This window comes from Phragmites australis, chromosome 11, assembly GCF_958298935.1.
Source record: "Phragmites australis chromosome 11, lpPhrAust1.1, whole genome shotgun sequence".
Lineage (NCBI taxonomy): Eukaryota > Viridiplantae > Streptophyta > Magnoliopsida > Poales > Poaceae > Phragmites > Phragmites australis.
In genome coordinates, this window is record NC_084931.1 from 86,892 (window position 1) to 99,159 (window position 12,268).

Genomic DNA, 12,268 nt, shown 5'->3' on the forward strand with positions numbered 1-12,268 from the left:
CATGAGGCCTATATGGGTACGGCATGGCCAAGTAATTAGTGCCCTTCATATTCTGTATGCACAAATGGTCGGTTAAGTGGCACAAGAGGGGACCTCTGCAGTGGATGGAATCCCTGTTAGCGGTGAAACTTTAGTGGGTGCTTATAGATTTAGAGGCGCTTTGTAACGGTCTTGTAGTGAGACCCCGGCTCTACACCCCTGTCGGTGACACAGGAACTAGGGGTCCCCGAGTCCCGAGGCCAGATCAGCAGCGTGCCACATGGCGCCCTCCCGCGGAATCACCTCCGCGAGGTCCGAGAAGACTAAGTCCCGAGAGAGGGTGCTCGGGGCCATGAACAGTGGTCCCCGAGTACCCGAGTTCCCCGATGGCCCGAGAAGACCAAGTATCAGGAAGAAAGTGCTCGGGGTTGTGAACAGTGGCCCCTGGGCATTCAAGTCCCCCGACGACCAGGAAAGCCAAGTACCAGGGAGGGGGCGCTCGGGGCTGCGAACAGTGGCCCCCGAGCACTCGGTTCCCTGAGGATCCGAACAGTCAGTTCCAAGAGAGAGTGCTCGGGGCCGTGAACAGTGGCCCCCGAGCACTCGGTTCCCTGAGGACCAAGAAAGGGCATATCCGGGAGAGAGTGCTCAGGACTGTGAACAGTGGCCCCCGAGCACTCAGTTCCCCGACGACCTCAGAAGTCCTTTGTTGGTGGCCCCTACAGAGGTCTAGCAATGAGGTATCAACCAGTGAAAGGCCCGATGCTGCATTTAAGAGGGTGCGTGACCTGTCACATCCAACTGCTCCTCCACGCTTGTTGTCAGTCCCTGCCACGGCATGGCATGGAGGCGTGGGGACATTTAATGCACGGGTCCCATCGCGGGACATCCGGCGTGCCTCGGGATAACATCGCGAGGCCCAAGGCGCCCCGCCTGCCGCCCTGCTGTGTCAGGTGTACAAGACCGAGCGGGCACGCCGGGCTGCTCGGTGGGCCCTCCCCGCGGCGCCCGTTGAAGAACGGTATGATGATGAACAAGACCGGACGAGGGCGCGTTTTCAACCCTCCCCGTCACTTCGTGCAGCAGCCCATGATGGTTGCTTTTCATTTATGGCGTCTCGGAACTCACGCCCTCCCTTTCTGGGCACGCTACCGCCCGACGGGTATTTAAGGCGGGGCGGGCTCCCCGAAGAAAAGAGAAGTTAGGGTCAGCCAAGTGAACGGAAGCTCAGTACAAGCGCAGAAGCTGAGATCACCGAAGAATAAGGAGCCCGAAGCTCTAGGCTAGATAAATATTCTTGTAACCAGCAACATCTCTGAGAGACATTCTCATAACATTTATAGCATACACACAGGAGTAGGATGTTACGCTCAGTGCGGTCCGAACCTGTCTAAAAATCTCCTGTGCATTTACTACTTTCTGCATCCGATCCTTCCATTCCACCTGCATCGCATTTACACCCATTTACTCCACCCGCAAAACAGATTCGGAATCATCCCCCTGGTCGAATCTCAAAGGGGGTCCCTCCGGACCCCTGCTTGAGAAGTTCACCCTCCGATAACCCCCGAAGTGTAAAGAAAAACGGGAATCACGGCTCGTGGGTAAAGTGTGCAAACTCTGCAGAGTAATAAAATTGATCGATCAGTCGTGCTCATGGTTAAGAGCGAGCTTGGACTTCTTCATAATTAGTGGGGATTCTGAAGGGTTGGTTTGTATAGTCAGGTGGTGGAACTCCCGATGAGTCGGTAGCCGGATATGGGATATCTGGTGAGTCTGGTAGTCGAATGGAATCCGATGAGCTGTGTTCTTAATTTGTTGGAGTTATAATCTAGTAATTAGGTTGCTAAGTCATTTGAGTCTTGTTTAGTTGGGCTTAGTCGCAGTTATCCCGAGTCAAGCTTTTCCTTGTCATAAGGTTGCATGTCATATTTTTTCCCTCACTTGCTGAGTACTCCGTGTACTCATGCTTGCTTTCTCCCAACTTCCGGATGCTGCTCAGAAGGTGAAGCTTTCGAAGATTTCCCGGACGATGGTTCTGAATTCTAGAAGGAGGAAGACGTCGCTCTGAAGACCATGTCATAAACTAGTGTTTCCCCCGAACAACACATGTGAATATATGAGTCCTGCTGCCGCTTGAAGATCTTTTAGTGTTTTCTTTTAGACCTGTAGGTCCTTTTGTAAGGAATATTTTCGTTATTAATAACACAGTTTATGCTATCACTAATAATATCACTATATATATACGAAAACTTGATTCTAACATACATATGAAATACATCTAATTTATTTTCTTGAAAACTGAGCGTGACAAACGATCACAGCACTCATAAAACATCCACTAGATTCTGCCTCTTATCCTCCCCAGGCAGATACAGAATGCTCGCTCTTTTCACGAATCACACACAATCTGGCATCTCTTATTGTTTGATCACATACACCTTGATTAGTGAGGTCAAGAATAGGAGAACCACATGATCATACGCAACAGTAATTAGTAAATCACACTTTTGCAAGCACTTAGAAACAAGAGATTGCTTATGCGCCTTGATTATATCGAAGAAGAGCATCCCCAAGCAAGGAGCCAAGGACCAAAAAGAAGAATTATGAGCATCACCAACCATGCAATTTCCTCTTTACAAATCCACAATCTGGCAGGGTAACCAAGATTAGCCTGCCAAAGCATTCCTGAATTCCTAAACCCTAAGATTGACCAAGGAGGCAAGTTAAATGAAACGGGACACATCATGCATAGATTAAAAGAAACAGAGAGGCAGCTGCATCAGAGCCATCTGCACCTGAATCCCAATTGATCCTCCTGTCCTCTACTCCCTTTACAATAAGGTAAAACTGGGTACTGTACCAATTGAATTGAATCGAATCTTTACAGCACATACATCAGTGAGTGCAAACAGCCACGCCTAACCCACTCTTTCCTTCTACATACAAGAACCACAAAAAAACACAATTAAATACAAACACACATCCTCCCACTATGTAATATTACTACATCTGATCTACTTGAAGAAGATGCCCTTTCTTCTTCCTTTGCTCTTCTCAACAGCCTGCAATCACACGCATTCACACTTCACGATCCATGCACCACAAGTGAAGTGTGTAAACTTAGTAATCACAAACTGCCAAGGTTCCTCTTTCCTAAAAGCAGGTTAACAACCTAGCTCAGCTGGTTCTAGAGAAAACCTTGCGACACCATGCAACTGATTATTTAGAAACATCTAGGCGCAAGAATGGCAGCGCATCTTCTCTAGAGTCAACATGTTGTAACACACATTGCTTGGACCATAGCACAATGGCTTTCCTGACCACAAAACCAAAACTGTAAAGAAACCCAGCGAATAACAGCCATTGCCTGATTAGTTTACTGGAACTTGTCCTGTATTAGTTGTCGACCATCTGGTATGCCAAAACAAAACTACAGTGCTTTTTGACAAAATCAGTTATGCAACAAAGTGGCAAACATTCCAGGCACATATATCATCTCACGGGACAATGTGGGCTACTGCAGTGCGGGGTCAAATGATACTGTTGACTATGCAGAACAGGTGACTGCACTACATGTCTACAAGTGCCTGAACTTCAGCGCAGCAGACAAATAAAAAACTAGATGAAGATATCATTAGAAAGAATATTGTAAATTGACATTACAAATAAACAAGTGAACATTTTAAGCCTAAAACATTTTAAACATTTTAATCCTGAAATTTCAGTGAGATAGTGAGCCTGTACCTTCATTCTGAACAGCCTTAGTATTAGAACAATGGTATCTCGTGATCTGAAAAAAATATAGAAATAGTTAGCAACTGTGCGGTATATGATTTTTATGACCCAGACCATCACTCTAAAAGAACTACCACAAAGGCACAAAAAACAATGGTGTCGGATTCAGTCATCCAAACAAAGAAGCAAATGACTGCCAGTGCCAGAGAGTTAAATTAAACGTTGGATTAAAGTTATGGAGACTGCTAATCAATCAGGGTAAGTGGAATAAGCAGATTGTGACATGCTTTGATGATCAGATGTAGCAACCGCTAAAATGTAACTTGATGTACCATAAAACATATACTGCAATAGCAACAGACACTCAGACAGTGACTTAGTATGAAACTCACGGGGCATTTTCTGCAGGCTTTAGATTGTACTCAGCTCCATCAGTAGACAGAATAGAAAATTCAGTAGGACGTCCATATGGGATATTGATCTGGAAAAAGTTGCGCAAGATTAGTTGTAAATTACTGTACATATTTAAAAAGCAATGGAGCACAAAAGATCAGTTCAACTCTAGAGAACCCCCGAACCTGAATTAGTAAACTTATTAAGAGAAACTAACAAATACCACTTCCGGTTACAAAAGAAAAGAAGTAATTTATACTGTTAGTGGTCTTCGAGATGTACCTTAGACCACCTTTTCATTTCAATATATTTGGTAGACCTGCTAAATTTACCATGATGAAAGCAATTGGCGTGGATCTATTATACAAAGTCATGCACCTTAGACCACCATTTCATTTTAATATATTTGGCAAACCTACTAAATTTACCATGATGAAAGCAATTGGCATGGATCTACTATATAAATTCATGCAGCTAATCTAAACATTGAAACGATATTGCTGGTCAAAATTTAAAGATTTGATCACCCAAATCCAAAGACGACTTTTTTTTTACTTGAGTATAACTAGAACAGAGTTATTTTAAGGGCAATGATATTTTGGGAACCATACAGTCATGGCTTGCTGGAATTTCTCTGTAATGACGACACCGCGCTGTCCATTACACTTAATGCTGTAACCTTCCCTCTTTATTGCCAAAACAGCTGGTTCCCACATATCTAAAAATCTAACCTGCAGAATTGTTTGGTGTTCCAATGGTTAATATGACACTGAAAAAGTGTAGCACGAGTGCTTTTGGCAGACCATTAGAGAAGAGTAGAGGACATACAGGTAACAGAACTTCATAAGAAACATGCCCAATTGAAAGAATTTTCTTAATGATCTCCTTGGTTTCAGGATCTGCAGAAATAAGGATTATGCAAATACTGTATGTAGTAAACATACCAAAAGTAAAAACAACCATCCCAGAGCTGATGTTATTCTGGGAATTCTCTCAAGAAGAAATGGAGCTCAGTACTTGATCATTCTTTAAATATATGTGTGGATGAAACAAGAAAGTTTGTGCCCCCAACTTGAAGAACAAAGCCTCTCAGAAAACTCACCACATGTAATTTTTCTTTGATCATTAGCATAAACCTTCACAATCTCCCCCTACAACAAGAAAGGTAAAAGGATTCAGATAAAATCATAAACCTTCACAATCTCCCCCTACAACAAGAAAAGGTAAAGGATTCAGATAAAATCAAATGTTTTCCGCATCCAACTGGAAGTAATAATGCTCCACCATGCTACAGTCTCAAAACCAACAACTGTAACTGAGCACCCTCCTAGTTGATTACTATTAAGCAGCATTATGAATCCTAACCAGCACATCCGTACATATTTCCCAACCAATACAGTCAGCTCACCTTAAGCTTCTTCTTTTTTCTAACCAATAAGGAAAACATACCACGTAAAGTCACAGACCTTGCCATTTTCTTGTTATTGCAAATTCCAAATAGAAAAACTGCCTCCCAGGTTTTCATCAAGTGGACAAAGAATTTTCAGAAATTTGCTTCTCAAAGTACGCTATAGAATAGTAGAAGTCACTAGTGTGCAGCTAAAATCACTGCAGGCAGGTCCCCATCGTCTAATATCCAAGAAGTAAACAACAGCTGACCAAGCTATTGATTCCAAAAATGCAAGAAAGCAACAATGACATATAAGAATGACCAGCACATGATGCGAAGATATACCTTTCTTTGTCTGTCATCCAGAGGCTGGACTTCAATAGCTAGTAAAGAGTCCACGTCATCAGCAGTTACCAAATATGTGGGCTGCCTTGCACCTACAACAGCCAGGAAAAATGCTAATTCCAATATTTTAACAGTATATCCAAAACGAAACAAAATTCCCTCACGCATCTAACTTCTTTCTTGCATCTCAAGTAAAAGAAAGTACCTTCTATGAAATTTACTGATCCATCGTCCAAATGGCGTACCCACTGTCGGCACAAAAAAAAATTGCAAAATTGGATATTGTAATGAAAATATGAAACCGAGAAGGGGTTCGTGAATACAAAAGAATTTGATGAAACATTCAGACTCTGGATAATGATGGCAAATAGAATACACCTCAAAATTACAACTTGTGGTCCCATTGATGGAGTACCCACTTGCTTGAAGTTCTCTTCCAGGAAAAGCTTCGCCTGTGATTCGCAGCCCTTCAATGGCTGGCAGCGGATCATCCTCTGCAGCTGCCCGTTCATGAAAAATAATGTTTAACATAAGAACGGATGTAACATGGAAGGAGGTTGCACAAATATAAAGATGCAACACCTTCAGAAAAAGAAGAACTAGGCTCCTCAAGGACGGTCGGAAGATAAGGGTATGGTGGATTTGCATCATCAAGGCCAGACGCCAAATTAGGTGAGCCTCCAGAACCCCATTGTGTAGAAGGTTCTTGTGGAATTTGGGCTTCGGTTCCCTCAAGATTTTCTGAGGCATCACTCGTAACGAGGTCTTTGAATGAGGGGTTTTGATCCTTGGATTCGAACTTAAATCGGACAACACGAGAACCATGTTCAGATCCTTGAGGGACAACATCCTTCGTATTTTGGTTACTGCAGAGCATTCGAATCAAGTAAGAAACATCCAAATTTGCATAACTGCTCGAAGTTTCTTTTTTTATTAATAAAAAAACTTTCCTAATGTTCCAAGCCGTAGTAGTGTTCCAAGGACAAGAACTTTTCATTACTTGCAAATAATGGGGCCTAAGCAAGCTCCAAGGCCACCATTTTTTACTTTTTTGCAATAAATGGGGGAGTACTACACTATAAATATCGATGTTTTCATCATGCGGCAAAAAAGGGAAGTCGATAGTGAACTATTGTAACGTGGAAGGGCTGAAAATAACTAAGAAGTCGTCCTATTGAATTTTTTTAAGTAACCAATGGCAACCTTGTTGAAGGCGAGGTCCTTCCAAAGCTATCATGCTCTGCACTTGCTGCAGCAACCTCACTTGGGATGACCTGACGGTTTTCATTCCCTAACAAATCCCAATCACGTCTACCTTGAGCAGGAGAAGAAACTGGAGATTGTACGTGAGAATATGCTTGCTGGGGCACAATGTCAAGGTTGGCTTTGATCTGGGAAATGTGATAAAGTTTGAATATGCAGTCATGCATCCATTGAAGAGTAAATGACGAGAAGTTAGAGCCATACAGGAGGATGAGAAGGCGGCTGTGCAGCAGCACTTGTATTGTTTGAAGATTCAGCGCGCCATGGAGTAATCTGGTACTGTGATTCCTTCAGTTTTTCCTGCAACATCCAAGCTTCTCAGTGATACGCTTGGCAAGCATAACAAGCTCACTACTGGCCAGGCTGCAGGTTTGTACTAGCTCTTCTTTCACAAAGCAAATACATAGCAACAAGGGCCAATGTGACTCACCTCAGTAATTATAAGTTTCTCTTGCAAATGCTTAAACAAAACCTACAAGAACGAAATGAATGGTTAACTAATATGTTAATATGGCCTGTTTCAACCAAACAAGGAATGAAAAGAATCACAGAACTTATTTACTTCTGTTACTTGATTGTTTCCAGAGAGGAAAAAAATAGCTATTGTGTTAATCATTTCTCTCTATATACAATACATCAGAACATAACTTAGAAGGTAGTTTAGCTCCCTCTTGGTATGTATGACATATTCCAATAAGCCAAGTAAAATTTCCTGTTTAAACTATGCAATATCCTCCCCAGTTTACCCTGAGCAAGCTTGCTTAGTGGAAAAAAGGAATTTAATCACAAGGAAATAATTTATAATGACAGAGGCACATACCTTCAGATTGCTGACAATAGATTGAGCATCAAGAACAGAAGGCTGCAGGTTATATTTTGATAGAAGAGGCAATAAAGACGATACAAATGTTGATCTCTCTTGATGCGCTGCCTGTGGAGTAAAGAATAATTCAGCATTCTTTTTTTTATTTGACTAAATCTAGACAATGAAAGATTGAAGAAGATAAAGAGGACTAGGTGCATCGTACACAATTAGCTTATCTAAACCAAACGAGTAAGAGCCTAAAAATATGAAATGACTAAGGTCCGTTATATAAATCGAATGACTGCCAGAAATCATTTAATGCTGTAAAAGAATTCTTCACAGATTTTGGATGCTTTGTAAATCAGAAAGGCTGTTCATTCAGTATTGTAAATGCTGCAGTTTACTGTGGAAAGTACAGATATATGGAAAGCAAAAACAATGAACAATGAATTGATTGCAAATGTACCATGAGGCAAAAGCAAGCACATCAGGATAGAGTATGCAGTTGGTTCTCAGAACTTTAAGAGCTGGTACAATGGCAAGGGGGGAAATAGTTACCTGTAATGCATATGTCAGACGGATGTTTTCTTCAATAATATCTTGTCTGTAGGACAAAGCTTTTGATGCAGCATCAACCAAATCTTGTTGCTGCTGATCAAACGCCTGACAAAAAAAAACATAAATTCATGCACCCCAAGAGAGTAGTTAAGGCCTGATAAGATAAAATACTCACCATGCGCATATATGCTATGCGCTTTTCCAAGACATGTTTCTCGTTAAGTATTTGGGCTTCCTATCAAAAGAAATACGAGTCAAATATCAAAGACTCAAGAAGAAACAAAAAGGAAGAAGATTCTTAGTGTGCATAGTCACCTTCACAGAATAATCAGCGAGATGCCTTCTTAATTGTGCAATCTCCTCCTCATGTTCTTTAACCTTAGCAAGAAGATCCTGTGGAAGGAAATAACTTCATCAAGAACAGCAAGTCACAAACATGCCAATGACAGACAAAGCAAATACTAGTATATACCTGCTTCCAGATGATGTTTGAGTTCAGCTCTGACACAGGCAACAAACCTTGTCCAGCTAGGTTGAACCTAGAATCATAGTCTCCTTCTTTGCGGTTTCTGCAAGGAAAGGCTTTCATTTACACCATGGTTTCTTCAAGGTAAAGATGCATCCAGGGAAAGAAACGATTAACTTATTCAGTGAGGTTGTATTTTGGATATACCTAGTTGGTGAAAGTGAACGAGATGTCGGAGTAGATAGCTGGGATTGGACACCACTGTCAGCAGCACTCTGGTCCCCTGAAAATTTCCTCGGTATTCCATTAGCCTGGCTGGCCTCGAGGTATTTGTGCTTCATGGCATCCTCCAACATGGGATCCCCAGCTCCATTCTGATGACCAGGAAGAGTGCTTTGTTGAATTGGCGGCGAAGAACTTGTAGTGAACCATTTTGAGGCCTCTGTCTTATTGCCAAGCGGAGCACTTGGGAAGGTGTTTATGTGAGTCTCGAGAGTGCGATCCTGATCAATCCCACGAAATGAAGTTTGGTTTGTCGCTTCTGACCTCTGGCAACACATAGAAATTGAAGATGGATCAAAGCTATGGCCCTATGGCACATAGAAAAATTGAAAAAAGAGTAGAATTTAATTGTAACTGATTCCTTTGTGGTTGTTATAGGAGAATCCTTTGTTGGTGTATTTGAGAAAGAAGATTCACTTAGCACCCTAGGCTATCGCAGTTATGATGCCAGGATTAACGGTCAGCTACATTTTTAGCAGGCGGTATTTGCTGATAGCGAAGCCAGGAATCCTTTTGTTATGAAAGTGTTGTGGCAGCCCAATTGAATGAGTGGGCAAGCGCGATCGAATCTGGAAAGGTCACGCACAGTCGAGTGGGAATGGGAGTGAGAGCAGAGCAGAGCAGAAGAAAGTGGGGGGTCGGGTAGGGAGCTGGGAGAGGGGGCAGAGCTGAGCGGGGGACTTACAATTCTGTGGAGCTCCTGCGTCTTGAGCATCAGCTCGTCCTTCAAGCGACTGTTCTCCTCCAGCTGAAGACAAGATGAGAGAAGAGAAGAGGCATAAGAAAGAGGCATTCATCCATCCATCCAGCACTCACTCAATCCATCACTCACTCAGCCGAGAGGAAAGGAGAGGAGGAGACTCTAGAGAGGGGATCGGAATGGTAGCGTACCTGCTGCCGGATGGTAGCCTCGGCGTCCTCCACGGCGCGCATCACTTGGAAGAGGTTGTTGCTGCTGCTCTCCAGGGCGGTGGGGGAGTCCGAGACGCCGACAGCATTAAGCCTCCGGCCGAGCTCGTCGGGATCGGCCATGGCGGATTCAGAGGGAGGAACGCGAAACCCTACCTACCCAAGGAGGAGCAGGGGATTCGACTCGACCGAACCGACTGCAATGGAAGGGAGGGCACACACCCTTTTCAGCTAGCAATTCAGGGGTGATTGGTTGGCCGGGATCCGGTTTAGTAGATAAATATAATTTTAGATAGAAATGTGTTTAGTTGTTTGTATATACTGTTTCTGTTTAATTTGGTGTATGTAAATGTATGTGCAAACGAATTTATTTGTAAGTGCCACAAAACCATTTTTATATAAGCAACCAATTAGAATCTCAGTTCTTGCATCCGCTCTTATGACCTTAGATTTAATTAACCAAATAGAAACTCAGTTCAGCCTGTCCAAACAGATACAACCAATCAAACACTCTTCTCTTCAACACTCTTGCACCTATTCAGTCTGCTTCCCCTCAGTCTGCGTATACGATCCAATCACACCCTCAGTGTTCGGTTGGTTGAATGAAACGATACATAAACGAGTTGGTGTGGGATTTGAGTATGTTTTGGTGTTTTGTTCGTTAAATCATATCATTATATTTAGGATGAGATAGTTCAGATTCTTAAAATATATCGAAAGATGTTGTACTGAGCTATACGGTAAAATCAGTCAAACGACTCCGTACAGGTTCTATCAACTCCACTAATCACTTGCGATTAGTGATGATTAGTGGCTATCCGTGATTATTAAGGATTTTAGTTAAACATTAGTTACAATTAAATATTATTGATCATAACTAATTATTATTATAGGTATTTAGTAATGATTATTGACAACTTATTGAAATTAGTAATGATTAGTACTAATTAAGATAGTTTATTGATAATAACAGATATAAAATTATTATTTCTATAAAATAGTTAATTTATGCATCAATATTCATATACTAAGCGTGGAAGAAATGGGGCACTCTCAGCGCGTCTGGTTCTGTGCTGCCATATTCATCCACTGCCAGGCGGGGCCCGAGGGCAGCGCAAGCGTGGAGAGCTGCTCAGATCGGCGCGTATCCAGAAATCTCAAGGAAGGCCACGAAGCAACGCGCGTGAGCGAAACGGGGAGCCAGCTCCACACGTTGTCAAGAGGGCCCCAGAGCCTGTGTTCTCCGCCAGCCAGAGCTCGGTCCGCCGAGTGTCCAGAAAGCTCGATGCATCCCGTCAACCCACGCCAGACACCAGTGGAAAAAACCGCACACTCGCAGCTTCTGTTCGCTCGCGCTTCTGTTCGGTCACTCCGCTCGCTCAGACCGCCCGGAAGCTCATCCTTCGCTGCTCGCCGCAGTTCCCCCGTGACTCCATCCCCCCCCCCCCACCGAAGCTCATCAATCGGATAGGCTCCGCGGCGAGGGCTCCTTCGCTGGTTGCTCCACGCGGTTCCCGCGGTTCCCAGCGAGTCCATTCCCCACCAGAGCTTGCTCAAGCCAGAAAGTCGTCGGCCGCGGAATCTTCGTCGATCCCAGCACCGAGCATCAGGAGCCCGACTCCATCCCCCCACCAAACTTATCAATCGGATAGGCCCGGGCACCAAGTATCAGGAGCCCCGGCGTCGACCTCCCGGCCACGGTGAGCTCCGACACGCCCCCATCGAAGTAGTATACCTCCAGTGCATTTGTCCGCAAACACTGAGGCGGTCTTTTCTCAAACGCTTGCTCCACGCAGTTTCCGCGGTTCCCAACGAGTCCATTCCCTACCAAAGCCTGCTCGAGGCCGATAGGCGGCGGCGGCGGATTCTTCGTCGATCCCGGCACCAAGCATCAGGCGCCCCGGCGTCGACCTCCCGGCCACGGTGAGCTGTGTAATGGCCGAAGCACGTTCGAGATGTTTTTCTGAAACATGAAAGATGGATGAGCTGATTTGAAGTGTAGAAAATGTGAAAATCATGAAAATGCAAATGAGCAGGCATATAACTTAATAATAAAATACATTTGGAATGTATGTATCCTTTATTTCCTAGAGAAACACATGCATATATCATTTATCTCCGACTGAAAAAAAAAAGGTGTTAG

The 12,268-nt window shown here is 43.6% G+C and overlaps 1 protein-coding gene across 2 annotated transcripts; it reads right to left on the reverse strand.

Moving 5' to 3' along the window:
• Nucleotides 1-2,707: 2,707 nt before the first annotated feature.
• Nucleotides 2,708-10,376, reverse strand: LOC133884502 (uncharacterized). 2 transcript variants are annotated; one of them, XM_062323941.1, is made up of 21 exons: nucleotides 10,108-10,373; nucleotides 9,902-9,964; nucleotides 9,142-9,482; nucleotides 8,941-9,037; nucleotides 8,784-8,861; nucleotides 8,644-8,703; nucleotides 8,469-8,573; nucleotides 7,926-8,036; nucleotides 7,536-7,577; nucleotides 7,310-7,405; nucleotides 7,046-7,233; nucleotides 6,425-6,708; nucleotides 6,221-6,342; nucleotides 6,048-6,090; nucleotides 5,843-5,934; nucleotides 5,210-5,258; nucleotides 4,936-5,006; nucleotides 4,719-4,838; nucleotides 4,107-4,195; nucleotides 3,724-3,769; nucleotides 2,708-3,041 (listed from the first exon to the last, which is right to left on the reverse strand). In XM_062323941.1, exons 1-21 carry the CDS (start codon nucleotides 10,246-10,248, stop codon nucleotides 2,994-2,996), a joined length of 2,286 nt encoding a protein of 761 aa, XP_062179925.1. In that variant the 5' UTR covers nucleotides 10,249-10,373; the 3' UTR covers nucleotides 2,708-2,993. The 2 variants fall into 2 exon arrangements, with proteins under 2 accessions (XP_062179925.1, XP_062179926.1); XM_062323942.1 differs by lacking the exons at nucleotides 2,708-3,041; nucleotides 3,724-3,769; nucleotides 4,107-4,195; nucleotides 4,719-4,838; nucleotides 4,936-5,006 and having other exon boundaries at nucleotides 5,251-5,315; nucleotides 10,108-10,376.
• Between the last annotated feature and the right edge of the window lie 1,892 nt (nucleotides 10,377-12,268).

Coding starts and splice junctions, on each gene's coding strand:
- LOC133884502 (XM_062323941.1), bottom strand. CDS start 10,248: ATGGCCGATCCCGACGAGCTCGGCCGGAGGCTTAATGCTGTCGGCGTC. Junction 6,343..6,424: donor TAGTTCTTCTTTTTCTGAAG/GTGTTGCATCTT, acceptor ATGAACGGGCAG/CTGCAGAGGATGATCCGCTG. Junction 3,770..4,106: donor AAGCCTGCAGAAAATGCCCC/GTGAGTTTCATA, acceptor TATTTTTTTCAG/ATCACGAGATACCATTGTTC.